Raw genomic sequence first — 26,758 nt, forward strand, 5'->3', positions numbered from 1 at the left:
CTTCCGTATAGTTGTCTCTAATTTTGCTATTTTAACAGTTAGTTGCAGAAGAAGGTGGATTTGCAGTTGTTTGCAAGGATAGAAAATGGACCAAAATTGCTACCAAGATGGGGTTTGCTCCTGGCAAAGCAGTGGGCTCACATATCAGAGGGCATTATGAACGAATCCTCAACCCCTATAACTTATTCCTGTCCGGAGACAGCCTAAGGGTAAGTGTGGGGGCTAGCCTTAACCTGTTTTATCTTACTACTTATTGGTACATTGTCTTTTCAGGGAAATGAAAAAGCCTTGATTGTGTTTGGAAGACCTTGTTTTAGAAGACCTTGTTTTGGCGGGGTGCGGTGGCTCACTCCTGTAATCCCAACACTTTGGGAGGCCAAGGCAGGTGAATCACCTGAGGACAGGAGTTTGAGACCAGCCTGGCCAACATGGCAAAACCTCGTCTCTACTAAAAATACAAAAATTAGCTGGGCATGGTGGCGTGTGCCTGTAATCCCAGCTACTAGGGAGGCTGAGACAGGAGAACCGCTTGAACCCAGAAGGTGGAGGTTACAGTGAGCCGAGATCGTGCCACTTCACTCAAGCCTGGGCAAAGAGCGAGACTCTGAGACTCCATCTGAAAAAAAAAAAAAAAAAAGAAGACCTTGTTTTGTGTTTTTTTCCGCTAGTGTTTTTGTTCTGCTTTGAGAGCAGCTATACTTAGAAGTTTGTTTCTGGAATGAGTAAGATTGTGGAGGAAATTAATTTTTTTACTGTCCAAAGCTGAGGAGTTGATTATTATCTACTTGTTACAACTTTGCATTCTCTTTAAATTTAAAGTAGCTAAAGTATTCCTGGCTGTCATATGAAGGTATAAGCTGTGAAATAACTTGCCTACCTATTCTCTTTTGCCAGCTGAGATTTTTGAGGAGATTGTCAGAATGTTGATATGGTAAAAGGGGATTTTATAATGCTACATAGCTAATGGGTTCCTCTTCTAGTAATTCCTATGTAGCCATGTTCATTTCTGACAAAATGGTATTTGTGAAATTATTCACTTAAAAACTTTTAGGTAAAACAGTACTGTAAAAGCTTCCCATTTATTTCCAGGCCTTGGTAGAAAGAAGAAGGGTGTCATTATCCATTCACACCCTTTGAGTTATTTTAGGACTATAGCAGTGAGCCCTATAACTTTAAGAATTGTTTTCTGTGCTGTAGAGAGGTAGGAAGAGAATAACATAATTTTTGAGGGGTAAATCACTAAACAAAGTCTCGTCCTAATACTATACACACACAAACACACCATCTGTAATGCTTAAATCCAGTAGATTTTGTTTTTCTTCCCTCTCTCCCTTATTGATTCCAGGTGAACACTTTTTAGCCTAGAAGAAAGTAGCCAATCTGACATTCAAAAAATTTTTTTTTTTTTAATACATTATGTGAATGTTTAGTGAGCCCATGGATGAAATTGTTTAGAATGTTGAATGTGAGCTGGGCACGATGGCTCACACCTATAATCCCAGCACTTTGGGAGGCCAAGGTGGGCGGATCATGAGGTCAAGAGAAGGAGACCATCCTGGCCAACATGGTGAAACCCTGTCTCCACTAAAAATACATAAATTAGCTGGGTGTGGTGGTGCGTGCCTGTAGTCCCAGCTACTTGGGAGGCTGGGGCAGGAGAATCACTTGAACCCAGGAGGCAGAGGTTGCAGTGAGGTGAGATTGTGCCACTGCACTCCAGCCTGGGTGACAGAGCAAGACCCCGTCACAAAAAAAAAAAAAATAAACAAAAACTTAAAAAAATAAAAAATAGGCTGGGTGCGGTGGCTCATGCCTATAATCCCAGCACTTTGGGAGGCCGAGGCAGGTGGATCCCCAGAGGTCAGGAGTTTGAGATCAGGCTGGCCAACATGGCAAAACCCCGCCTTTACTAAAAATACAAAAAAAAAAAAAAAAAAAAAAAAAATTAGCTGGATGTGGTGGTAGGCGCTTGTAATCTCAGCTACTTGGGAGGCTGAGGCAGGAGAATTGCTTGAACCCGGGAGGCAGAGGTTGCAATGAGCCGAGATCGTGCCATTGCAAACCAGCCTGGGTGACAGAACGAGACTCAGAATGAGACTGTCTCAAAAAATAAATAAACAAACATAAAAAATAAAAAATAGAATGTTGAATGTGGAACCTTTTTGCCTCTTATAGTCAGATCTAGATACAGTTGCCTGTAGTAGATTAATTTTCTCTTCTTGAACTCTTCCTAAGTATGGAAGTTATAGTGAATAAAGGGAGAGAGAGTCCCTTTAATGATGCTTTGTGGGTTGTAACATTTTAGAAACATGTCACTTATATACTTAAAAAGACAATGTAGTTTTATGGTTAAAAAGCACTTAAGTATTTATACAATCAAGGGGTCTGAAAGGAATAAGTATTTAAAGGTACCCTTTTGTAAACATTGCATCTACAGTATAGGTAGATATTTGTGAGGGACTTACTCTGTGCCAAGTATGTTTTAGGAAGTGATACACATTCTTTGTAGAAAGTTTAAAAACATAGGAGGAAAGTATGGCAAATATAAAATCACTCCTGATCCTTCCACCTGTTATTTCTCTCACGGCTATTTTTATGCATACATTCACAAATTGGAAGTGTACTCTTTATATACATCATTGCATCTTAGGTTTTTTTACTAATCATATGAGCATTTGCCGTATCATTGAATAGTTTTTGAAAATGCAATTTCTAATGACTGCGGCAATCCGTTTTTTATAGCCAGACTTTATTTTGATGTCTTCTATAGTAGAATGTTTAGGTCAATTCTAGTTTTTTATTATAATACTATGATGAACATTCCTTGTATGTAAATTTTTACAACTATTTCTGATTTTTGAAATAGTTATTAGGGAGAGAAGAATTGAAGAACATATACTTAAGAAAAACAGAGGTGTACAGTAAAGGAATTATTGCAAAAGGGTGAAGTAGGGTGTAAGTTAAATTTTAGGAAGCTTGAGAAAAGTTGATACACTGTTCCAGTGGAACAGAGGCCTCAATCTTGCATCATCATGTTTTCTAAATGTCTTAAGGGATTGCTCTGCCTTTGGGATGATGTGCTTATGGCATGATGATGTTATTAATCACCTGTAAGTCCTAGTTTCTCAAGTAAAGGTTAAAATTAGCATCTGTATGTTAATAACATTAGATATAAAACCATATCGTGTGTATTTTTAATTGCGATTTGGAACAAAATAATAAAGCTCTTCATATTTATTCTAAAAAACTACAGGGCATGATTTTCTTAGATCTGCAAAATCCTTACAGAACCAAGCTGACCATAGATGATGGAACCGTTGAGACTAACTAGTAGGAGATAGGAGCCACGTATATAGCATCTGAATTTGTGATCATCTGCTTAATACAATTTATGTCATTCAGCTTAATTAGTATTTTCCTAATCACTCATACTTTTGTGTCTCAAATAGAAGGTACATTGGATACATAAAGGGGATTAATTTAGATGATGAACAGGTTTTATTCCCCTGTGCATGCTTTCATTAAACATACTCTAAATGCTCAGCTGAGGACTTGTTATAGAATAGAAGGCAATGTTCTATACAAATTTTTTTAAAAAACAGAATATTTGTTTCTCTCAATTGTTGGGTGTTTAATTTGTCTCATAATTTTTCTTTTCTTTTTTTTTTTTTGAGACAGAGTCTTGCTCTGTCACCCAGGCTGGAGTGCAGTGGCATGATCTCGGCTCACTGCAACGTATGCCTCCCGGTTCAAGCGATTCTCCTGCCTCAGTCTCCCGAGTAGGTGAGATTACAGGCGTGCATCACCACCTTGGCTAATTTTTGTATTTTTAGTAAGGACGGGGTTTCAGTATGTTGGCCAAGCTGGTTTCAAACTCCTGACCTCAAGTGATCTACCTGCCTTGGCCTCCCAAAGTGCTGGGATTACAGGCTTGAGCCACCGCGCCTGACCAACTTTTTTCAGAATGTAAATGCTTGACTATTAAGAATATAATAGGCCGGGTGGCTGGGCGCAGTGGCTCACGCCTGTAATCTCAGCACTTTGGGAGGCTGAGGCGGGTGGATCATGAGGTCAGGAGATCGAAACCATCCTGGATAACACGGTGAAACCCTATCTCTACTAAAAATACAAAAAAATAGCTGGGTGTGGTGGCAGGTGCCTGTAGTCCCAGCTACTCGGGAGGCTGAGGCAGGAGAATGGCGTGAACCCGGGAGGCGGAGCTTGCAGTGAGCCGAGATGGCGCCACTGCACTGCAGCCTGGGCGACAAAGTGAGACTCTGTCTCAAAAAAAAAAAAAAAAAAAAAAAAGAATATAATAGGCCGTAGGCTGGGCACGGTGGCTCACACCTGTAATCCCAGCACTTTGGGAGGCTGAGGCGGGCTGATCACCTGAGGTCAGGAGTTAGAGACCAGCCTCAACATGGGGAAACTCCGTCTCTACTAAAAATACAAAATCAGCCAGGCATGGTGGTACATGCCTGTAATCCCAGCTACTTGGGAGGTTGAGGCAGGAGAATTGCTTGAACCTGGGAGGTGGAGGTTGCAGTGAGTCTGGATCGCACCATAGCACTCCAGCCTGGGCAACAAGAGTGAAACTCCGTCTCAAAAAAAAAAAAAAAAAAAAAGAATATAATAGTTAACTTTTCTGGATCAAATCAATATGTAGGTTTAAATAGAATGAGCAGAATATTTAATATTTATAGGGCGCTCTTACCAGTGGTAGATTTATTACTTGTTAACGAGTAATGAGTCAGTTTTTAATAGTATAATATTTCTTAACTATGAGAAATCAATTTTATCATTTTGTTGCTTTGTACTTTATTTTGTTCTTCCCCCAGTCTCTGTATTTCTGCAAATGTGAGGGGGAAAGGGGCAAATCTCATTAGTGAGATTCTATGGTAGTAACTGTGCCCATAGTGTTAGTGCTTCAGGAAGGTTGTTATTTCCATGTATCTCATTCCAGATATAGCTGCTATAACACACCCTAGAGGGTTACTTGTGGAACTTACTTTTACAAAGGTTTTTCGTGATGTTCGTGGGTCTTGTTATGAAAAAGTAGTGCTTACCTGAAATTCATATTAGCTTCGGTGGCAATATTTTGTCGTGTTAATGTTATATTGGCATTAAATACCCTCCTTTAGCCAGCTTAGAATAAAACTAAAAAGAAAAACCAAAGCAAGAAGAGATGCATTTCTGATCAGAACCAAAGTTATTGCTGTGGGCTACCCGTTGATCTTTGCCTTGCGAGTTAGACTCTGTAGGGATATACTGTGGTAAATGGAAACCCTAGTGAGGAAGACTACTTAATGACCTGTTTTCTCAATTCAGGTGATATCTTTGGATAACTTTGCTAGTTGTATCTGAAACTATACAGTTGTAAAATCTAGAAAACATATTGGATTCCTAATTTTTTTTTTATTCCAAACACTTGTTAAAAATGAGATATTTTTAATATGGAAAATTGTTCTGGGAGCTTATAAGGGGCCTTTCTAACAATATGGACCTTCTATTAACTGACAGTCACAAGCACAAATAATTCCAAGTGGTTCATTGGGAATGCCTTGAGACTGCTATGGCCTGTTGTAACCTGATGATGTCAGCAATGAAAAATCAAAGCAACACCACCTGTTAAAAATTTTTTTTAATGTTTTAAACCTGTATAGATGTATGTATGTGGTTGGTAACTGCAGACTTGTCTTTATTTTTATTTAGATTTTTAAAAGTTGTAGGCCTGTTGTCTACATAAATAGTTGTAAAATGTACCTTACAAAAGTCCACTGAAACTCTCTAAGATTAAAAAAGGAGGGAATCCTTTTAGTCCTTGCACACCGGGGAACAAGGTCGTGAAAAAAAGGTCTTGGTGAGGTGCCGCCATTTCATCCGTCCTTGGTCTCTGCGCCTTTTGCAGAGCTTCCAGCAGCACTATGTTGGGCCAGAGCATCCGGAGGTTCACAACCTCTGTGGTCCGTAGGAGCCACTATGAGGAGGGCCCTGGGAAGAATTTGCCATTTTCAGTGGAAAACAAGTGGTCGTTACTAGCTAAGATGTGTTTGTACTTTGGATCTGCATTTGCTACACCCTTCCTTGTAGTAAGACACCAACTGCTTAAATCATAAGGGTGTTTCAGTTCCTCCATTTAACAGATATGAAGAGTATTTTAAGAGGTGCAGCCTCTGGAAGTGGATCAAACTCGAACTCATGTGGCATACTAGATATGTTTGTCAAGAAACTTATGATGTGAAAAAAAAGCAAAAGGAGGGAATTTATCAGCACAGTTGTTATTTCCAGTGTTTGCAGAAGCCAAACCTGACCACAGACACTAAGGACAAGGAGTACAAACCCCATGATATTCCCCAGAGGCAGTCTGTGCAGCCTTCGGAAACGTGCCCCCCAGCCCGACGAGCAAAACGCATGAGAGCAGAGGTAAGAGCCTCATGAGGTTAATTTAGAAGGAATTCTCAAGCCCTAATACCAATGGCTGTCTGGCACTGGATTTCTCTCATGTGTATGCTCTTTGTAGTGTTGAACCTTGTTAATCTCACAAAGGGATGCTGTTTGTATTCTAGCTTTTACACTTGGGTGAATTGTACCATCAAAGGGGTAAGGAATCGAAGAAGTCTTTCTAAGTTTATGCTGCCTGGACAGACAGCTGCTTGTTACCAGTCAAGACCTTAGAAGAATTGGTGTTCCTGTGTTCCTACTTGGATTGCCCATTACCCTTACAAAGTTGGGCATTGTTTAATGGAGATTAAGGCTAGAAAACATGAAGATTAGGAGTTTTTTTAAACAGAGTGGTTAGAAGACAGTTAAAGCCACTTTTCTCAGACTTTTTTTTTTTTTAGAGACAGAGTCTCGCTGTGTTGCCCAGGCTGGAGTGCAGTGGCGCGATCTTGGCTCACTGCAAACCTCCGCCTCCTAGATTCCAGCAATTCTTCTGCCTCAGCCTCCCAAGTAGGTGGGACTACAGGCATGTGCCACCACGCCCGGCTAATTTGGTTTGTATTTTTAGTAGAGACGGGTTTCACCGTGTTGGCCAGGATGGTCTCGATCTCCTGACCTGGTGATCCACCCATCTTGGCCTCCCAAAGTGCTGGGATTACAGGCGTGAGCCACCTCACCCAGCCGCCTCTTCTTTTTAGAGATGGTCTTGCTCTTTCACCTAGACTGGAGTGCAGTGGCATGATCATAGCTTACTGCAACTTTGAACTCCCAGGCTCAGGTGATAGCTGCCACCTCAGCCTCCCAAGTAGCTGGAACTACAGATGCATGCCATGCATGCCTAGCTAATTAAAAAAAATTTTTAATAAAGACAAGGTCTCACTGTGTTGTCCAGGCTGGAGAAGGATTATTTGCTTTAAGATTTTTCTGCTCTGAGAAGCTTTCCCTGGGAAAGGAAGAAGAAGAGTATTTTTCTAGTGATCTTGTTCCCATACCAGAGGTATGAAGGTTTTGGATTCCTGCCTAGCCTGATGGATATGTGAGTTTTAGGACTCAGAGATAATATATAGGGAACTGTTTAGAGCTGGGAAACCTCATATTGCATTAATCATACTAAATCAGTAACTGGTTTTCAATAATTATCAAAAATGAAAAAAATCAGCCATTTTGTTTTCTGAAGAAATAGATAAATAAGAGAATAGTTTTTCACTTTGGTAAGTTGGAGATAGGAAAAAAATTTAGTGATTCACTTTTTCTGAATGAAGGAGACTGCCCAGAATAGGAAAATATGGTTATTTGAAGCCCATAAGCATGTTTAAAGTAAATTAATCTATGAATCAGTTCTTTCTTGAGCATATTCTTGATCTTATACATGTGTATATAAGAAATGCCCCAGTGCTGTGGATGCCTACATCTGCCTTGATGACACCTGATAGTAATGATATTGCCCATGGAATAAACTCTTTTAGCAGTGGACATCGTTAAAATGTATGAATAAACACAGGCAAAGTGAGAAAGCACAGTTCCACAAATACTTCAGTATTACCACAAAAATGGTTTTATTTGCTTTACCAATAAGTATCAGCACTTTAAGAAATAATAGAAATTGAGATTGGCTTCTCTACCCTCAATGAGGAAGGAGCCCTTAATAGTTTAGTGATGTTAGAAGTGTAGTTTATAATAATAGTTTATTAAAATAATTTATGGAAAATTATTGTGGAAGCAAAATTTTCTATAAATACTGACAGACCTTGGAAGAGGTCAGCAAACTCTTAGATGCTAATGGAATTATGACATTTATATAACTACTTAGGATTTGGCTTAGTGTGATGATTGAATAAAGCATAAAGCAAATAGATAAGAACCAAGAACCTTCTAGGAGGAAAATAAGAGTTGTTCTTCCGAATTTGAATAGAAATACTTCTCTTTGTTTTGAGACAGAGATTGGCTCTTGTTGCCCAGGCTGGAGTATAGTGGTGTGGTCTCGGCTCACTGCAACCTCTGCCCCCTGGGTTCAAGCAATTCTCATGCCTCAGCCTCCTGAGTAGCTGGGACCACAGGTGTGCACAACATCTGGCTAATTTTTGTATTTTTAGTTAGAGATGGAGTTTTACCATGATGGCAGGCTGATCTCAAACTCCTGGCCTCAAGTGATCCACCTGCCTTGGCCCCCCCCAAAATGCTGGGATTACAGGTGTGAGCCACCTCGCCCAGCCACAATTTGTTCTTGATCCTTTGACTTTTCCCTATTTGTTTTTTGTTTTTTGTTTTTTTTTTTTTTTGAGACAGAGTCTTGCTCTGTCACCCAGGCTGGAGTGCAGTGGCACCATCTCAGCTCACTGCAGCCTCCGTCTCCCAGGTTCAAGCGATTCTCCTGCCTCAGCCTCCCAAGTAGCTGGGACTACAGGTGCGTGCCACCATGCCCGGCTACTTTTTGTAATTTTAGTAGAGACAGGGTTTCACTGTTAGCCAGGCTGGTCTTGAACTCCTGACCTTAAGTGATCTGCCTGCCTCGGCCTCCCAGAGTGCTGCGATTATAGGTGTGAGCCACTGTGCCTGGCCAACTTTTCCCTATTTTTAAATTTCTCATTCATGCTTTAATAGTAGTTTCAAAGGTGAGCTCTCTTCCTTAGGAAGAGAGAGAAGTATGTTTTGAATGCCCTGTTAATAGAGGCAATTGGTAGGATGTAGTCACCTTGAGATTCCAGTTGGATTTTTAAAGATTATTTCTTCTTAAAGGAAATATTCATGTATATGACAATTTTTTTAAGGCCACGAATATTAAAATAGAGCCTGAGGAGACAACAGAAGCCAGAACTCATAATCTGAGACGTCGAATGGGTTGTCCAACTCCAAAATGTGAAAATGGTAAGAAAATTTATCAATGAATAGGAAAGAATAAGTAAATAAAGTAAAAATAACTATTCATAAGTAAACATTATAAGCTGAAAAAGTCAATAGAAAAAAATTAAAAAGTAAACATTAGAGCAGCCAGTACATAGTAGTTACTGGGTTGGGCTTTGAGAAATAAAATCTTAATATATCAACAATGTCCTTGTTCTCATAATTAACTGACTAGTGAGAGAGAGAAACTGAAACTATATGTATGCATATTAGGAGTGTGGATGAGTTTCTCAGCTGTAGCGAGTTGCTACTTTGAAATTTGATTCAATGCAGTTACTTAAAAGAAGTAATTTGTGAAAAACATAGGTGCCTTTGACCGAATGTTTAATAGATTTGTTTCAGGCAAGGCAAACAGACATGCTTCCTAAATCTGAATTGTAGTTAATTGCTTGCTTGGCTATTACTTGATGTAAGTCACTGAGAGGTGGATTTAAGATTCTTTTAAGAGAAATCTTATATCCTATATAGGAGGCACATACAAATTAAGAAGTTACTAAAATTTGTTCAACCTAGGGATTAGTGAGCTAGTGGAAACGCAGCACAATGCAGTGGAAAGTAATAGAGATACAATATAAAGTAATACAGTAATCTTGGCACAACTGCTAACTAGTTATGTAACCTTAGAGATGTTTCTTGATTTACTTTAACATCAGTTTTCTTACCTTTGAAATGGGTTTGTTGTGAAGGATTAAATACTTTATGGAAAGCATTGAACATAATGCCTACCACATGATAGTTCAGTAATTGATAGCCAGTGTTTTCGCCAAACTTCTCAGTCTTCAGAACCAGGAATTTGGAGACCAGGAGGATGACCAGGAAGTCATCTTAGGTCATGGAGAGATAATGTGTTATGTGGAGGAGGTATAGTTGGTGAACTGTTGGTTTCTTGTAGTCATGGCCAAGAGGAATTTGATTTCATTGGTATATGTTATGTCTTGGTCTTAAGAAAACTCTAATTCCTATTTTGAAAGCATACAAACCTGAGGGAGATCTCCAGAAGTAACCTACATCTTGAAATTTAAATGGCACAAGAGTTTGCATTTTATCATAAAGTAATCAGCATTTAAGCCCTTGAATAAAGTATACTGGGTGCTATTGCTATTAAAATGTGAAAACACACATGAAATTATGTTTGTGTACAGTATGTGCTTTGGGAGGGAGACGATGTGTTGAGGAAGTGGAGAAAAGCATCATAAAGAGCTAATTTTGGATTGCCTCCTACAGAGAAAGAAATGAAGAGTAGCATCAAGCAAGAACCTATTGAGAGGAAAGATTATATTGTAGAAAATGAGAAGGAAAAGCCCAAGAGTCGATCCAAAAAAGCCACCAATGCTGTGAGTGACATCTCCCTTTCTCCTTTTTCTTTCCTCTTTTCCCTCTTCCCTTCCTTTCTTTAATCCCCTTTACCCCCAAGTTTAAACTTAAATTTGTGCCTTAAATAAGATTGTTTAACTTAGTGTCTGACAATAAAAATATCTTCTGAAGTCAGTTTATAGTGTTAGTTAATAAATGAGGAAATACATGATCATACTATAAAGATGGTAGTAACATCCGGGGCAGCATTGACTGCCATTTTCTGGAATACATTCAGTTTAGCACTGACTAATAATGAACTGTAATCTAGCTCATTATACATAGAATTGCTCATAAGTCACTAGCTCACTTCTACATGAGCTGAAGGCTAGCTCAAAAATCCAAGTTAGTGTTTTCCAACTTTCCAGCTAGCAAAGGGAAGGAAGGAAATGGAAAGAAGGAACAAAAAAGAGAAAGGAAGAAGGAAGAGGAAGGAAGGAATGAAAAGGAAGTAGAGAAGGAAGGAAGAAAAGGAAAAGGAACAAAGGAAAGCAGTTGGGAGTAGGGAGGAGGACATGGCAGAGTTAGAGGGCTGGGAGCTGTTTATTCTGTGGAAAACTTTTATTAAAAGTAAAGCCTGATGGCATTAGAAAGGATCTGGTTCTTCTCTGCCCCCTTCTGAGAGCCTGAAACGGTGCTTTTTTTTCTTGGAACTAGAAATTATTCTAATTGAATGTTCTCTCCATAAATGTCACCTTCTGCCCCACCCCCTCTCCCCAATACAATCAGAAAACTGACAGAGCTAGATTTTTATTTGCTACAATAAATAGACTGAAACAGACTCCCCATTTAGTTGAATTCTCAGCTTTCTAGTATTGAGTAATGTATCAGTTTGCTGTGGCTGCCATAAGGACCTGCCACAGACTGAGTGGCTTAAACAACAGAAATTTATTTTTTCACAGTTGTGTAGGCTGGGAAATTTGAGATCAAGGTGTTGGCAGGGTTGGTTTCTTCTGAGCCCTCTTTCCTTGGCTGTGGATGGCTGTCTTTCACATGGTCTTTCCTCTGTGCATCTCTTTTTCCTTATAAGGACACCAGTCATATTGATGATTACCTCCGTAAGGACTCATTTCCAAATATAGTCACATTCTGAGGCACTGAGGGTTAGGACTTCAACATGTGAGTTTTTGGGGGAATACAGTGTACCCCATAAAAAGTAATAACTATGCTTTATCACTGGGCATTAGGAGAACTTCTTAACCATGTCCCCTTAATTAGAATTAAAAGTGGTAGTTTATTTGTATTTTTTAAGAGATGGCTGGAGTACAGTGACACAATCATAGCTACTGCTGCCTTGAACTCCTGGGCTCAAGGGATCCTCTTGCCCCAGCCTCTTAAGTAGCTGGGACCACAGATGTGCACCACCATGTCCGGCTAATTTTTCTTTTTTAAATTTCTTGTAGAGGCAGTGTCTTGCCATATTGCCCAGGCTGGTCTCAAACTCCTGGCTTCAAGCAGTCCTGCCAGGGCCCCCAAAAGTGTTGGGATTACAGGCTTAAGCCACCGCGCCAGGCCTAAATTGGTAGTTTAATGTGGTTAACTTTAAAACAGTTTTGTTTTAAATATGGAAAACTTGTATTTTTCTTTCATAAATTCTACTTTTGGTTAGGTTGGTAATGTATTACCTGGTATCTTTTTTTTTTTTTTCTCCTGAGACAGGGTCTCTGTCATCCAGGCTAGAGTGCAGTGGTGCAATAAGGGCTCACTCCAACTTTGACCTACCAGGCTCAAGAAATCCTCCTGTCTCAACTCCCCAAGTAGTTGGAACTACAGACATGTGCCACCACTCTTGGCCTATAACCTTAGCATCTTGTTTTGGAACCTACTAAAATCTAGGTCTTTAAATAACTTTAAACACACGACAATTGAGAAAGCTAGGAGATTCCACTTTAGATTTGGTATGCATGAGGTATTGCAAAATATCCTTCATAGAAAGTGAAACATTTTTATTTAAAATATCCTTTATAGAGGTTGAAGCATTTGTAGCAGGATGTAGAGACTGGATTATGTCTCAGATCCATTTCATTTCTAGAATTTTAGAAAATCAAATAATAGCTCATGTTCCTTTGTTTTATTGCTACAGGTGGACCTGTATGTCTGTCTTTTATGTGGCAGTGGCAATGATGAAGACCGGCTACTGTTGTGTGATGGCTGTGATGACAGTTACCATACCTTTTGCTTGATCCCACCTCTCCATGATGTTCCCAAGGGAGACTGGAGGTGTCCTAAGTGTTTGGCTCAGGTAATAATTAATGGTAGAGGTAACACTAGAAAATTTTTTTTAGGGCATTTTTCTTTGCCTTTGAGTTTTATTTATTTTTTATTTTATTTTTTTTTTTTTAGATAAGGACTCACTTTGTTGCCCAGGCTGGAGTGCAGTGGCACAAACATGGCTCACTGCAGCTCAACCTCCCTGGCTCAAGCAGTTCTCCCACCTCAGCCCCCCAAGTAGCTGGGACTACAGGCCCATGCCATGATGCCTGGCTAATTTTTGTATATTTTGTACAGAGGGGGTTTCACCATGTTGCCCAGGGCTGGTCTCGAACTCCTGAGCTCAAATAGTCCTCCTACCTCGGCCTTCCAAATTGCTGGGATTACAGGTCTGAGCCACCTCACTTGGCCTGCCTTTGAGTTTTAGATTTGGCAGTCGGCAGTAATGAGGCCCGTGAAGAAAACTGGGATGGACTTGAATAGGAAAGAGGTCTTAGAAGTGAGTTCCACAATGTATGTGGGTAGTTAAGAGGCAGAAGATAATTTGTAATAAGTATCTTATTATTATTTTTTAATTCTTATAAAAAGCATTACATGCTCTTTGCAAGAATTATTAAAACATTGAACAACTTAAAAAGTAGAGCTATGCTTTCACAATGTATACATAACCACTGTTAATGTCTTGGTGTATATTCATCCAGACTTTTTTCTATTTTAAACAAATGGAGCTACATTATATAAGTAATTTTAGTAATCTGCTTTTTTCATTTATAGAGACATTTTCATGTAGCACTGTGATTACTGATGTTTTTAATAGTGCATGCTGTCATTGGTAAAATCTAAAAAGGATCTACCATTATCTTCATGAGGATTTTTTTTTTTTTTTTTTTGAGACAGGATCTCACTCTATCGCCCAGGCTGGAGTACAGTGGAGTGCAGTGGCGTGATGTCAGCTCACTGCAACCTCCGTCTCCCCAGCTCAAGTGATTCTCCCATCTCAGCCTCCCAAGTAGCTGGGACTACAGGCTTGCACCACCATGCCCAGCTAATTTTTGTATTTTTCAGTAGAGACAGGGTTTTGCCATGTTGTCCATGCTGGTCTCAAACTCCTGAGCTCAGGTGATCCGCCTGCCCCGGCCTCCCAAAGTGCCGGATTACAGGTGTGAGCCACCGCACCCAGCCATTAGGATTATTTTGCATTAATATTATGTAGCAGTCAGTCTATTACCCTTGTTAGGGTTGAATTATAATAGTAAGGAGGTTTATTTTAAGTATAGCATGGATATAAAGGTTTGAGTGCTTTTCCATGTAGCTATGTTACAACATAATGATATCTCCATCAATGGGAGGTTATTAGGCATGGGACAGGGATAAATTATTTAATACCTCATAATAGGGATGACCTTATCAGTGGATCTGGAATATTTAAGTCTATTGGCTCACGAAGATCTAAGGCAGCTTATACTGCCCCTGTTAACTCCCAGTATTAGATTATAATCAAATATTGCTGGCCTGAGAGCCATTCTGTTTCCATCAAGTGGTTTATCTCTATTTTGATCTATTGTATGTTGATTTTATAGTTTTAACTCCCAGGAGGACATTATTACTCTCATTTTCAGTATTGAAAACATTATTTGATTTTGAAGGAAGTCGAATCTTTAGCCTGCCTCTTATAAATATATAAATTTATCCTAGTTGTGGTTGTTAAAATTGACATTTTATTTGCTCATTAGCAAATAAATAAAATGTATTTCATTTGCTTATTAAAATAACCACATTTTTGAGGCAGGTGTATTTTTATAATGTAGACCTAGCATAGAAGTAAAATAAACAAATTAAAGCGTTGTTTTTTATCTGCCAGCTTGATAATTGACCAAGTATACTTGATGTTTTCAGTGTCACCTAGAAAGTAATTTTCTTTATTTTCAGGAATGTAGTAAGCCACAAGAAGCATTTGGCTTTGAACAAGCAGCCAGGGACTATACCCTCCGTACTTTTGGGGAAATGGCAGATGCGTTCAAATCTGATTACTTCAACATGCCAGTCCATGTATGTACATATATACTGCTTTGATTTAGGATTTTAATAGCTTTTGGAGAAAAGTGTACCTGAAGACCCATTTTTAGTTGAGGCCTCACTCTAGTAGGCATTATCACACAGAAAGCAGAATGAAAACTTTAATTTGTTTTGTGGTATTTAAAATTTCACAATACTTTAAAAAGCATTCTAATTTTTTATTTTAGGATTTCTCTAAAGATACCTCTTCCACACAGATTATACAGCACCAGTAATAGAACACTAATAAAGAAAATCACCAGCAATCATTTTGGCCCAACAAATATAAAGAATACTTCACAAAATGTATTAAATGACTACTATGTGCCAAGGTGTACTATGCATTGGGAACACATTTGTTGTATATTGTTATGTAATCATAAGTTAGTATTATAAATTTCAGGATGAGTCCATTTTGAATTCCCCTTTATGCACTTTGAAGCATAAGCATTTTCCATTCAGCATTTAATACTCCATCAAATGAGTACACCAAAATGTAATGCTTTAATTCTGGATATTTAAGCTATGATTTTTGTCACTACTAATAAAGCACTGCAGCAAACCCTTTATGCGTGTAGTACTCTTTAATTGGATGATTTTCTTGGGATGATTATTGAGGTCAGATGAGAGTCATTCTCCCTCATTCCATCCCAGTTGCTATATCAGTTTATGGATCCCAGCAGTATATGAGTGAACTTGTTTTTCCCCAGCACCTCTAACATCAGCTATTAGTTACTTAAAAATGTTTGCTTATTTAATGGACTTAAATTTATATCCCATTTGAATTTTCAGTTCTCTTGACTTCCTTATGTGTTACAATATTTGCCAATATGTTTGCTTAACCAATCCTGATGACTCGCATGTAACCTCTTCTATTTGTGGTTAACTGTATATTTTGACGGAATATTAGATGAGGACATTGAGGGATAGACATTTAAATGTTACCTGCCTCTGGATTTACACCAGATTAACAACAGATTGACATTTAGTCTGGTGACTCTTTATTCTAAGGGCATGCTGCTACAAATTGCTCCTATTGTCATATCATATATACTGGAGGTCCCCAACCACCCTTTCTCAACCTGGCCATTGACCAATACCAGTCGGTGGCCTGTTAGGAACAGGGCCACACAGCAGGAGGTGATCAGTGGGCAAACATTACCACCCGAGCTCTGCGTCCTGTCAGATCAGCAGCTGCATTAGATTCTCATAGGAGGGCAAACCCTATTGTGAACTGCCTATGCAAAGGATCTAGGCTGCATGTTCCTTATGAGAATCTAATCCCCCCCACCTCCCAGCCCTTGTGCCCTGCCCTTCCCCATCCATGGAAAAATTGCCTTCCGTGAAACCCATCCCTGGTGCCAAAAACACAGGTCCACTGGGGACCACTGCTATATACTGTCTTTTTTGTGTTGGTTGCCTACATTGCTCTCAGACAGGTCCAGTGAAAAGAATGAAAGGATGGACTCAGGTAATGTATTTGAAAGCATCTCAAAGTATCAAGCATCATTGAAACAACAAACCTTATTACTATGCTGTTATCAACTGTACAGTGCTATACGTCATTCAGACACAACTAACCATTATTACTATACAGTTTATGTTACATTTTTTGAAACACAGAAATATCTCCCGGTCATGAATAATTGCTTTCCTTGGCTCCCTTTTACAGTTGTGGCCTGGCTGGTGATAGAGGAACAGAAATTCCTTTTAGACATCAGAGGTTTCCTGAATTGCCTAAGATCAATTATAGAACATTATAGACACAATTTTTCCTTAGGATGCTGTTCTTTGATTCCCATCACTGAGCTTAATTGGTCACAGTTTGTGAGGAAACTCATTTTTTCTATTCCTTGTATTTCCAGATGGTCCCCACAGAGCTTGTTGAGAAAGAATTTTGGAGACTGGTAAGCACTATTGAGGAGGATGTCACAGTGGAATATGGAGCAGACATTGCCTCAAAGGAATTTGGCAGTGGCTTTCCTGTCCGAGATGGGAAAATCAAACTCTCACCCGAGGAAGAGGTAGGCATATAAGTGGCTTGGAAATTGAGGTATTTATTGAAATTCTGTTTGGCTGGCTTGAGGTAACTTAGGATTACTTTTAGCAAATCCTTAATTACCAGATTTTTAATGATTTCAAGAAAAGTAGAAAGAGCCTACAGAAGAGTTCTAGTCCTAACTATGTCACTATATTGTGGTCATAGGGGAAAATTACTTATCACTCTTTGCCTTCAGATTTTATAACCTTGGTTTCTCCTTTTGAAGAAAACCTGAAGGACTGAGACCAGGTCTATTTATTTTTGAACTTTAATATTTTGAGTATTTTTTTCCATACTAGCGAACTCTTAGGAAGGGTTCTGTTTCTATCTTGGAAAGTGTGATTTTTTTTTTTTTTGGTAGTTTTCTTTGAAAATATTACATATGATCAGAAAAGTACATAGTTATATGTATACAGCCTGATGAATTTCCACAAACTGAACACACCCATGTAACCAGCACTAACTAAAACAAGAAACAGGATATTCCCAGCACTCCAGAAGTTCCCTTTTTGCCTGCTCTCCTTCACTACTTTTCCTCTTTCAGGACAAGCACTGTGCCCTCAGGATAATCACTATCCTGACTTCTAACACTATAGATTAGTTTGCCTGATTTTGAACTTTGTTGAAGTGGACTCATGGCTTATGTTCCTCTATATATATTTAAAAAGAGACAGATACAGAAGTATGTGCTGTGTGAGTCCATTTATACAAAGCTCAAAACTGGGCAAAACAAATCTCTGGGCATCCTAGAAGGTCAGCATGGTGGCCCCTCCTCTTCCACATTTCGTTTTTTATTTTGAAGGAGAATATTTTTAGCTGGCCTTTTGAAACAGAGTTCTAAAATGTTAGCATTATATAGCTAAGCCTTTATCCTCTTTTGTCTTCTTATTTTTAGGAGTATCTTGATAGTGGCTGGAATTTGAACAACATGCCAGTGATGGAGCAGTCTGTCCTTGCACATATTACTGCTGATATATGTGGCATGAAACTTCCTTGGTTGTATGTGGGAATGTGCTTTTCTTCATTCTGTTGGCATATTGAAGACCACTGGAGCTATTCAATTAACTACTTGCACTGGTGAGAAGTTCCAAAAAGAACCCATGAGTAGTATGCATGCTGGATAGGAAAACTTTCCTTTTCAGTGCAGATGTGTCTTAACTGTGTCTAAAGAGTAATGAACTACTTTTTTCCCTAAGGTTTTTCACTTCCGTTAGAACAGGCATCCTGACAAGTTAAGACAGTGGGTCTTAAGATTCCTAGAGCATCCATGAATTCCCTGAAATTGCACACACACTACTTTGTAAGAACAACGTATTTCTGGGGGAAAGGTAGTTTTTATCTGAAGTAAAGAAGTCTTTGTCTAGGCTGGGTGCAGTGGCTCACGCCTGTAATCCCAGCACTTTGGGAGGCCAAGATGGGCGGATTACCTGAGGTCGGGAGTTCGAGACCAGCCTGGCCAACATGGAGAAACCCCGTCTCTACTAAAAATATAAAAATTAGCTGGGTGTGGTGGTGAGCACCTATAATCCCAGCTACTTGGGAGGTGGAGGGAGCAGAATCACTTGAACCTGGGAGGCAGAGGTTGCAGTGAGCCAAGAGACCGCACCATTGCACTCCTGCCTGGGCAACAGAGCGAAACTCTGCCTCAAAACAAAAAGAAGTCTTTACCTATAGAAAAAGCATATTCTAAATAAAAGTTACTTTTACTATAGAAAATCCCATTTGGTGGCAGTGGTAGCCTGGATACCCCTTTGGGAGAAGCGTGAATTATAGTAGGTACCACAGTGTCCTCCAGGTCTGTGTAATGACCAGCCTCTCTTTTGTTGTGCTGAATCAGGTATCACTATGCACAGTAGAGTGAGCCTTATCTTGGTGTGCGCATTGAGGGGGCAAGGCAGGGGGGATGTGCAGATATTTGGGCTTCTTTACTTTTTAAACTCTTCAAGCCATTTCTTCACATCTGTTTTCTTCTCTATTTTTCTTCTAAATATAAAAATATTTGAAAATCTATAACTCACTCAAATCCTCACACAAGGAATTTGAGGATGTACCACAAGAAAGAGAACTGGCATATATATGTATAGAATTAATTCTGCTTCCCTAGGCAGTTTCTCCCAGCTGTAAAATGAATATTATATTTACCATACTTCACAGGGATGATACAGATAAATTGTTTGATAATTTAAAGTCCTTTGAAGAATAAGAATTCCTTAGAAATGCGAATTGCCTTATTAGTGTTTGATTTAACCTCATCTGCCAGAATGGGCAAGGGAAAAGAAAAATGGACAGTTGCCTTACCTTGTCGGTTGCTTTAGGAAAGTGTGATAACAACATATCCTGAAGTGAATATGATACCTTATATTCTTAGAAATTCTGGATATTGGCTGGGCACGGTGGCTCATGCCTGTAATCTCAGCACTAAGCTGAGGTGGGCGGTTCACCTGAGGTCAGGAGTTCGAGACCAGCCTGGCCAACATGGTGAAACCCCGTCTCCACTAAAAATACAAAAATTAGCTGGGCATGGTGGTGCACACCTGTAATACTAGCTACTCAGGAGGCTGAGGCAGGAGAATTGCTTGAACCTGGGAGGCAGAGGTTGCAGTGAGCCAAGATTGCATCACTGCACTTCAGCCTAGACAACAGAGCAAGACTGAGTCTCAAAAAAAAAAAAAAAACAAAAACAACAACAACAAAAGAGAAATTCTAGGTGTCTGCATTTTCTAAAGAGTCAGATAAAAATGAGAGTGGGGAGAGGGACTTCAGATGGAAAGTCTTCTGTTCATTCATACTTGAAAGGGGAAAATGCATTATATATGTTCATATCACATTTTTTTTTTTTTTTTTTTTTTGAGATGGAGTCTTGCTCTTGTCACCCAGGCAGGAATGCAATGGTGCTATCTCTGTTCACTGGATCCTCCACCTCCTGGGGTCAAGTGAGTCTTCTGCCTCAGCCTCCCAAGTAGCTGGGATTACAGGTGCCTGCCACCGTGCCTGGCTAATTTTTGTATTTTTAATAGAGATGGGGTTTCACCATGTTGGCCAGGCTGGTCTTGAACTCCTGACCTCGTGATCTACCCGCCTCGGTCTCCCAAAGTGCTGGGATTACAGACGTGAGCCACAGCACCCGGCTCACATTCACATTTCTAATGATATTTCGTCAGTTTGCGGATTCATTTTTAGCGTAGTCTTACAAAGCCGAGTCTGAAAAATATGAACTGGTAACCCATTTTGTTTGTGTTGGTGTTGCAGATTGATTTATTTTTATAATCTATTTCCAGGGGTGAGCCAAAAACCTGGTATGGAGTCCCAGGCTATGCTGCTGAGCAGCTAGAAAATGTAATGAAGAAACTGGCTCCAGAACTCTTTGTGTCCCAGCCGGATCTCCTCCATCAGCTTGTGACCATCATGAACCCCAATACCCTGATGACTCATGAAGTGCCTGTATGTTCTGGGTTAATCCTCCTGCCACTCAAGCTTAATTCACCACTTCTCTTTTTCCTTTTTATTCACTTTTTTATGATGTTGATTTAGTTGTGTGTTTTCCATAGCATGACTTGATAGCAGAAACAGCTGTTTTGCTGCGGTACTGTACATTTACTCAGTAGGACTGGATCCTTAGATACCGTAAAAACTAATTTGTTGCAGCTAATAACTAGATTGCTAAACGGCCTTCCTTTGCAAGTAATAATTGCAATTCATTGGTTTTAGTATATTTGTAAGTGAAAATTTATTTCAAGGTCTTGAGCTTGTATTTTAGGGTTCCCAGTCTAGACTGAAAAGTCTAGAGGTTGCTAAATGAAGTGACAACTATACAGTCATGGGACACCTAACAATAGGGATATGTTCTGAGAAATGCGATGCTAGGTGATTTTGTCATGTGAACTTCATAGAGTGTACTTACACAAACCTAGATGGTATAGCCAACTACACACCTAGGCTGTATGGTGTAGGCTATTGCTGCTAGGCTACAAATTTGTACAGCATGTTACTGTACTGAATACCTTAGATAGCTGTAACACAATAGTAAGGATTTGTGTATTTAAATGTATCTAAACAGAAAAGATACAGTGAAAATATGGTATTATAATCTTATGGACCACCATTGATATGTGGTCTGTCTGTGACCAAAATGTTGTTACATGGTGTACAACTATACTGGCTTCCTTTTGGAGAATACTCTGAAGACATTTGGGAGGCCATATTGAAATGTATGAAGAGTCCATCTTAGCTAAATAAAATGTAAATGATACATTTACAGTGTTAAAGTGAATTCTTGAACTTGTTGTGACCTAAAGTTTATGCTTTTGGGTTCATAGGCTAGTCAATGGAGACAACAGAAAGGACTTTCATTTGAGGCATTATAAATTATGCATGGACCATAGCTTAGAAAATAATCACCAGTAAGCACCACAATCTCACCATGTCCTCATAGTTGGTATTTTTTCTCAATATTTTTCTTTTCTCATGTTGACTGTTTTTTCTAATTTGTTTAGAGTAGATTGCTTTAATTGAGACCTGACCCTAGTTCTTTAATAATTGAGCAAACTTTCTGGGGTTAGATTCTGGACCTACAGAGATAGATGAATGAATGAACTTGTGCATTTAGGGATTCACAATCTGAAGTAAAAGATAATGTTTATACAGATAATGGAAAGGTGGTGTGGTTTGACAGTGGTGACAACTATGAGACTGATCTTATAACTATTGAGAATCAGAAAGGGCTCGTAAATGAGATGACATCTGTAGTAGGAGCTGGAACTCTGATAAATTATCACGTTTGGCAGAGTCAGGGAAGGAGGAAGTATTCCAAGTAGAAGATATGGTGTTCCTGTGATGGGTAGTAGTCTTTACACAGAACCCTGAAGGCCGTATTACCACACAGATGGCTGGTCTCCACTCCTAGAATTTCTGATCCTGTTATTTTGTTAGTCTGAGTGGGGCTTGAGGATTTGCATTTCCAACAAGCTCCTAGTAGATGTTGATGCTTTTGTTCTGGGGGACCATACACTAGGTAAGCATTGATGTAGAAATGTAGACACTTGAAAAGGAATCTAATATTATTATATAATAATAAGCTCAGTATAAGGATTTGTGTGCCTAGAGCAATATAGGTACTTTTGGGGTGAGGGTGGTGGTAGGAAGAAGGGAATGATGGGAGGTAAGTTTGAGTTCCAAATGAGGAGGAGCTCTGTATGTTATGAGATTCTTGAAATAGAGTGGGATTGCTTTAATTGGTGGTAGAAGATACTACTTGAGGGGTAATAATAATATATTAGGATATTCTTAATTGTAGCTGTTTTTAAAAATTATACCTTGAACCTTAATATGGCCACATTTTTGTTTTGTGTTCAGATACTAATCAACTTTGGTAGTCTGGGATACTGCTCCATCTTGTGACATAAATTAGTATCTCTAGGTGATATTCTACTATAGTAATTTGTTTTTTCTGGCTCAATTTCAGAAAGCTGCCTTTTTTTGAAAATTATCTAGTAGTCTGTGTCCAGATTGTCTTTAGTAAGAATGTCACTCTTTAAGAAACTCAAAAATCTTCAATTTCTGTCTCTTTAGGTTTACCGAACTAATCAGTGTGCTGGGGAGTTTGTGATTACATTTCCAAGAGCCTACCACAGTGGTTTTAACCAGGGTTTTAATTTTGCTGAGGCTGTTAACTTCTGCACTGTTGATTGGGTATGTAATTACAATTTAGTGAACCTTTTCAAATTTATTGTTTTTCCTGAGGAAATGGAATATAATGTTTTAAAGTGTCATGTGGGCTGGGTGTGGTGGCTCATGCCTGTAATCCCAGCACTTTCGGAAGCCAAGGTGGGCAGATCACCTGAGGTCAGGAGTTCGAGACCAGCCTGGCCAACATGGTGAAACCCCATCTCTACTAAAAATACAAAAATTAGATGTGGCGGTGGGCGCCTGTAATCTCAATTACTTTGGAGGCTGAGGCAGGAGAATCACTTGAACCCAGGAGGTGGAGGTCGCTGTGAGCCAAGATCACGCCATTGCACTCCAGCCTGGGCAACAGACTGAAACTCTGTCTCAAAAAAATAAATAAATGTCACACGGATAGTTGCCTTGATCCATTACTGCTCAAATGGTCAGTCTGCAAATTGTTTACCAGTCTGCAATGAGATAAAGCACTTGTACCACAGTGTAAATCAAGCATGAATTACCTAAGCATACTGCTTAGTTCAGCTGATGTTTTTTCTTTTGTAGCAAGACTTTCTTGATGAAGAAAGGAGTCTATTGATTTACCTTCTGGCTGAAGCTCAGCATCTCATTGCAAACTGACAAATAATTCCAGTCTAAAGGCTTTGTATAGTACTAGCTTACATTATCTGCAGTACAGCAATTTAAGGACACATTTGGTTCCATTAGTTGTAAAGTTTAATTTTTATATTTGTATTAATACTTTTCATTTACCTAAAAAGTTCTAGATTAAGTGGTGTTAAAGCTAATGAATTATAACTTTGTTATAATTGGACTTGCTATATCTATACTTATTTCCCATTACGTAGTTTTTTGTTTTTTTGTTTTGTTTTGTTTGTTTTGTTTTGTTTTTTTTTTTTTTTTTTTTGGAGACAGAGTCTGGGTTTGTCACCCAGGCTGGAGTGCAGTGGCGCGATCTCCACTCACGGCAAGCTCTGCCTCCTGGGTTCACGCCCTTCTCCTGCCTCAGCCTCCCAAGTAGCTGGGACTACAGGCGCCTACCACCACGCCCGGCTAATTTTTGGTATTTTTAGTAGAGACGGGGTTTCACCATGTTATCGAGGATGGTCTCGATCTCCTGACCTCGTGATCCGCCTGCCTCGGTCTCCCAAAGTGCTGAGATTACAGGCATGAGCCACCGCGCCCGGCCCCCATTACGTAGTTTTTCAGAGTATTATTCCCTGAAGTAGGTTGATCAAACCAGTTCAGCACAATTATTTCAGGAAATATATAAGGTCATACTTCTAATTAGATTCTACATTGTTGTAGATCCTAATACATTGTTAATATACTAGGTCTTTTTTTTTTTTAAAACCACTTTTTAATTAAGATATGTAACATTACAGATCTCTGGGATGCAAAGATAAATAAGGCCTAGGGCCTAGGCTAGGAATCTTATGAGTCTGGTGTTTTGTTTGTTTTTTTAATTTTTTTTGAGACAGTCTCGCTCTGTCACCCAGGCTGGAGTGCAGTGGTGCAATCATGGCTCGTTGCAACTTCTACCTCCCAGGATCAAGCAATCCTTCCACGTCAGCCTCCCGAGTAGCTGGGACTACAGGCGTGCACCACCACACCCGACTAATGTTTATATTTGTTTGTAGAGATGGTCTCCGTACTGCACAGGCTGGTCTCCAATTTTTAGACTCAAGCAAGGCTTGGCCTCCCAAAGTGTTGGAATTACAGGTGTGAGCCATCTGCCTGGCCCAGAGTCTGGTTTTAGGGTTGGTAAATGATATGTGTTAAGACCCATAGTGTGATGTTTGGTAATTTGATAATAATGGGTCAGAGGTGTTTGGAAATAGAAGAAAGATGAATGTTATTTTTTTCTTTCCGTCTTTTGATACAGCTGCCATTAGGCCGACAGTGTGTGGAGCATTATCGCTTGCTTCATCGATATTGTGTGTTTTCCCACGATGAGATGATCTGCAAGATGGCTTCCAAGGCTGATGTACTAGATGTTGTAGTGGCTTCAACTGTTCAGAAAGACATGGCCATTATGATTGAGGATGAGAAAGCTTTAAGGGAAACTGTCCGTAAATTGGTAAGGCTTATGGAAATCCAACTGCATGTTGTCACTGGGTATTATTTAGTAAAATTTTTACGCACTTTAATATCATTTTAAGCAGTCTTTTTAAAGCCTATTTTCTTTGAGGCCATTGTAATAGATGTATAGTAGTATCTCCCGTGGTTTTAATTTTTATTCACTGTCTTATTTGCCACATGTACATATGTCTCTTTGAAGTAGCTGTTCAAATGTTTTGCCCCTTTAAAAAAAATGTTTTGTAGAGACAGGGTCTCACTATGTTGCCCAGGCTGGTCTCAAACTCCTGGGTTCAAGCTATCTACCCAGCTCAACCTCCCAATGTGCTGGGATTACAGGCGTGAGCCCCCACACCGGGCTTGCCCTTTATTTTTTTAAAAAATTTGATTTTTGTAATAATTCTTTATGTATTCTGCATACCAGTTTTTTTTTTTTTTTTAAATCAGATAGGTGTTTTGCTAATGTTTTCTCGCAGTCTGTGGCTTGTCTTTGATTTGCCTACCAGTGTCTTTCAGCAAGCAGGAGTTTTTCATTTTGATGAAGTCCAGTTTGTTAATTATTTTCTTGTGTGAATCATGTTTTTTTTGGTTTCCTATTTAATAAATCTTGCCTAGTCCAAAGTTACAAAGATTTTCTCCTACTAAGTCATCTAGAATTTCATAGTTTCAAGTTTTACATTTAGGTCTTTCATCTATTTCAAGTAATTTTTGTTTTTCAAAAATATGAGTCAAGGTTCATTTTTTTACATGTGGATATCTAGTTCTTCCAGCAGCATTTCTTGAAAAGACTATGTTTTCTTCATTAAATTGCTTTGGCACCTTTGTTGAAAATCAGTTCACCACATAAGTATGGGTCTATTTCTGGACTCTATTGTGTTCTGGTGATCTATGCATCTATTCTATTGCTAATACCAAATGGTCTTGATTATTGTAGTTTTCTAAGAAGTCTTGAAATCAGGTACTATGAGTCTTCTAACTTTGTTTTTTTTAAAAAATTGTTTTATCTCTTTTACTTTTTTTAATGTAAATTTTAGAATCAGCTTATTGATTTCTACCAAATCAATTCCTGTTGGAATTTTGATTGAGACTGCATGAAACTATGGATAGTTTGGGGGAGAATTGATATCTTAATAATATTGAGTCTTCCAATTCATGAACATAGTATAATTTTATATTGCATGTTTTTTGGCAGTATTATAAATTGTACTTTAAAAACTTTGAATTTCTAATTGTTTATTGCTAGTATTTAGAGAGACAATTGACTTGTATATTGACCTTGTCTCCTGAGACCTTGCTAAAGTCACTTAATTCCCAGTAGCTTTTTCATGGATTCTTTTGGAGTAATAATATCTGCAAATAGTAATACTGTTTTTTTTTTTTTTTTTTTTAAATATGTGCCTTTTTGGGTAGAATCCTGGAATATTGGCTCTCTCTACAGCACATTACATTTTAACAGCAGGTCACCTACCTTACCCCCTTATATTTTACGGTTGGGGGAAAATAGTGCCCAGAGGGTTTAAGTAACTTACCAAAGTCTTACATCAAAAATGGTAGCTCATTTTTAGAACTCTGAGACTTTTTCCATATATGGAATTTACAAATTAAAATTAGGTATGAACTACATGATTGATTCTCAACTAAAATCCATAGAGTTGGTCCTTAATCTTATTTTAAACAAAAATGTTAACTTTCTCCATCCCATGAAGTCCTTTTTAATGACCAATTCAAGAATAAAACCAAAATCTAATTAGCATTTTCCTTACCTTCCTCATCTTTGTTGGTCCATATAATTGGCAGATATGAAATAGTTAAAAGGTTAAAATACAGGATAAGACAATAAAAGAAAGAAGCCCAGTAGTTCATAAACTGACTGGCATTCTCAAGGCTGGATTAGGATCCAGTTTTAGATAGGGAAAAAAGGTGATAGAAGTTTGGTCTTTAAATGACAAAAGGTATATCCAAGAAGGGTTCTCTAGATGTTCGGTGGTACAGATTATG

General features: G+C 38.9%; 2 protein-coding genes across 6 annotated transcripts in view; both read left to right on the top strand.

Moving 5' to 3' along the window:
• Window positions 1–26,758, top strand: part of KDM5B (lysine demethylase 5B) — an 80,951-nt gene that overhangs the window by 35,820 nt on the left and 18,373 nt on the right. For 4 of the 5 annotated variants that reach the window (XM_024246692.3, XM_024246702.3, XM_024246719.3 and 1 more), the window contains 11 exons: window positions 39–209; window positions 6,289–6,423; window positions 9,210–9,306; window positions 10,567–10,676; window positions 12,779–12,937; window positions 14,836–14,955; window positions 16,827–16,985; window positions 17,898–18,079; window positions 20,281–20,443; window positions 22,571–22,690; window positions 24,567–24,761. In XM_024246692.3, coding sequence (XP_024102460.1) covers window positions 39–209; window positions 6,289–6,423; window positions 9,210–9,306; window positions 10,567–10,676; window positions 12,779–12,937; window positions 14,836–14,955; window positions 16,827–16,985; window positions 17,898–18,079; window positions 20,281–20,443; window positions 22,571–22,690; window positions 24,567–24,761 — 1,611 coding nt within the window. The remainder of the gene's footprint in view (window positions 1–38; window positions 210–6,288; window positions 6,424–9,209; window positions 9,307–10,566; window positions 10,677–12,778; window positions 12,938–14,835; window positions 14,956–16,826; window positions 16,986–17,897; window positions 18,080–20,280; window positions 20,444–22,570; window positions 22,691–24,566; window positions 24,762–26,758) is intronic. The other variant, XM_024246695.3, reaches the window with a different exon arrangement.
• On the top strand, window positions 3,685–6,282 carry LOC129048375 (cytochrome c oxidase subunit 7C, mitochondrial-like). The gene has a single exon (XM_054522979.2). It carries the CDS (start codon window positions 5,925–5,927, stop codon window positions 6,114–6,116), a length of 192 nt encoding a protein of 63 aa, XP_054378954.1. The 5' UTR covers window positions 3,685–5,924; the 3' UTR covers window positions 6,117–6,282.

This window comes from Pongo abelii, chromosome 1, assembly GCF_028885655.2.
Source record: "Pongo abelii isolate AG06213 chromosome 1, NHGRI_mPonAbe1-v2.0_pri, whole genome shotgun sequence".
Classification (NCBI taxonomy): domain Eukaryota; kingdom Metazoa; phylum Chordata; class Mammalia; order Primates; family Hominidae; genus Pongo; species Pongo abelii.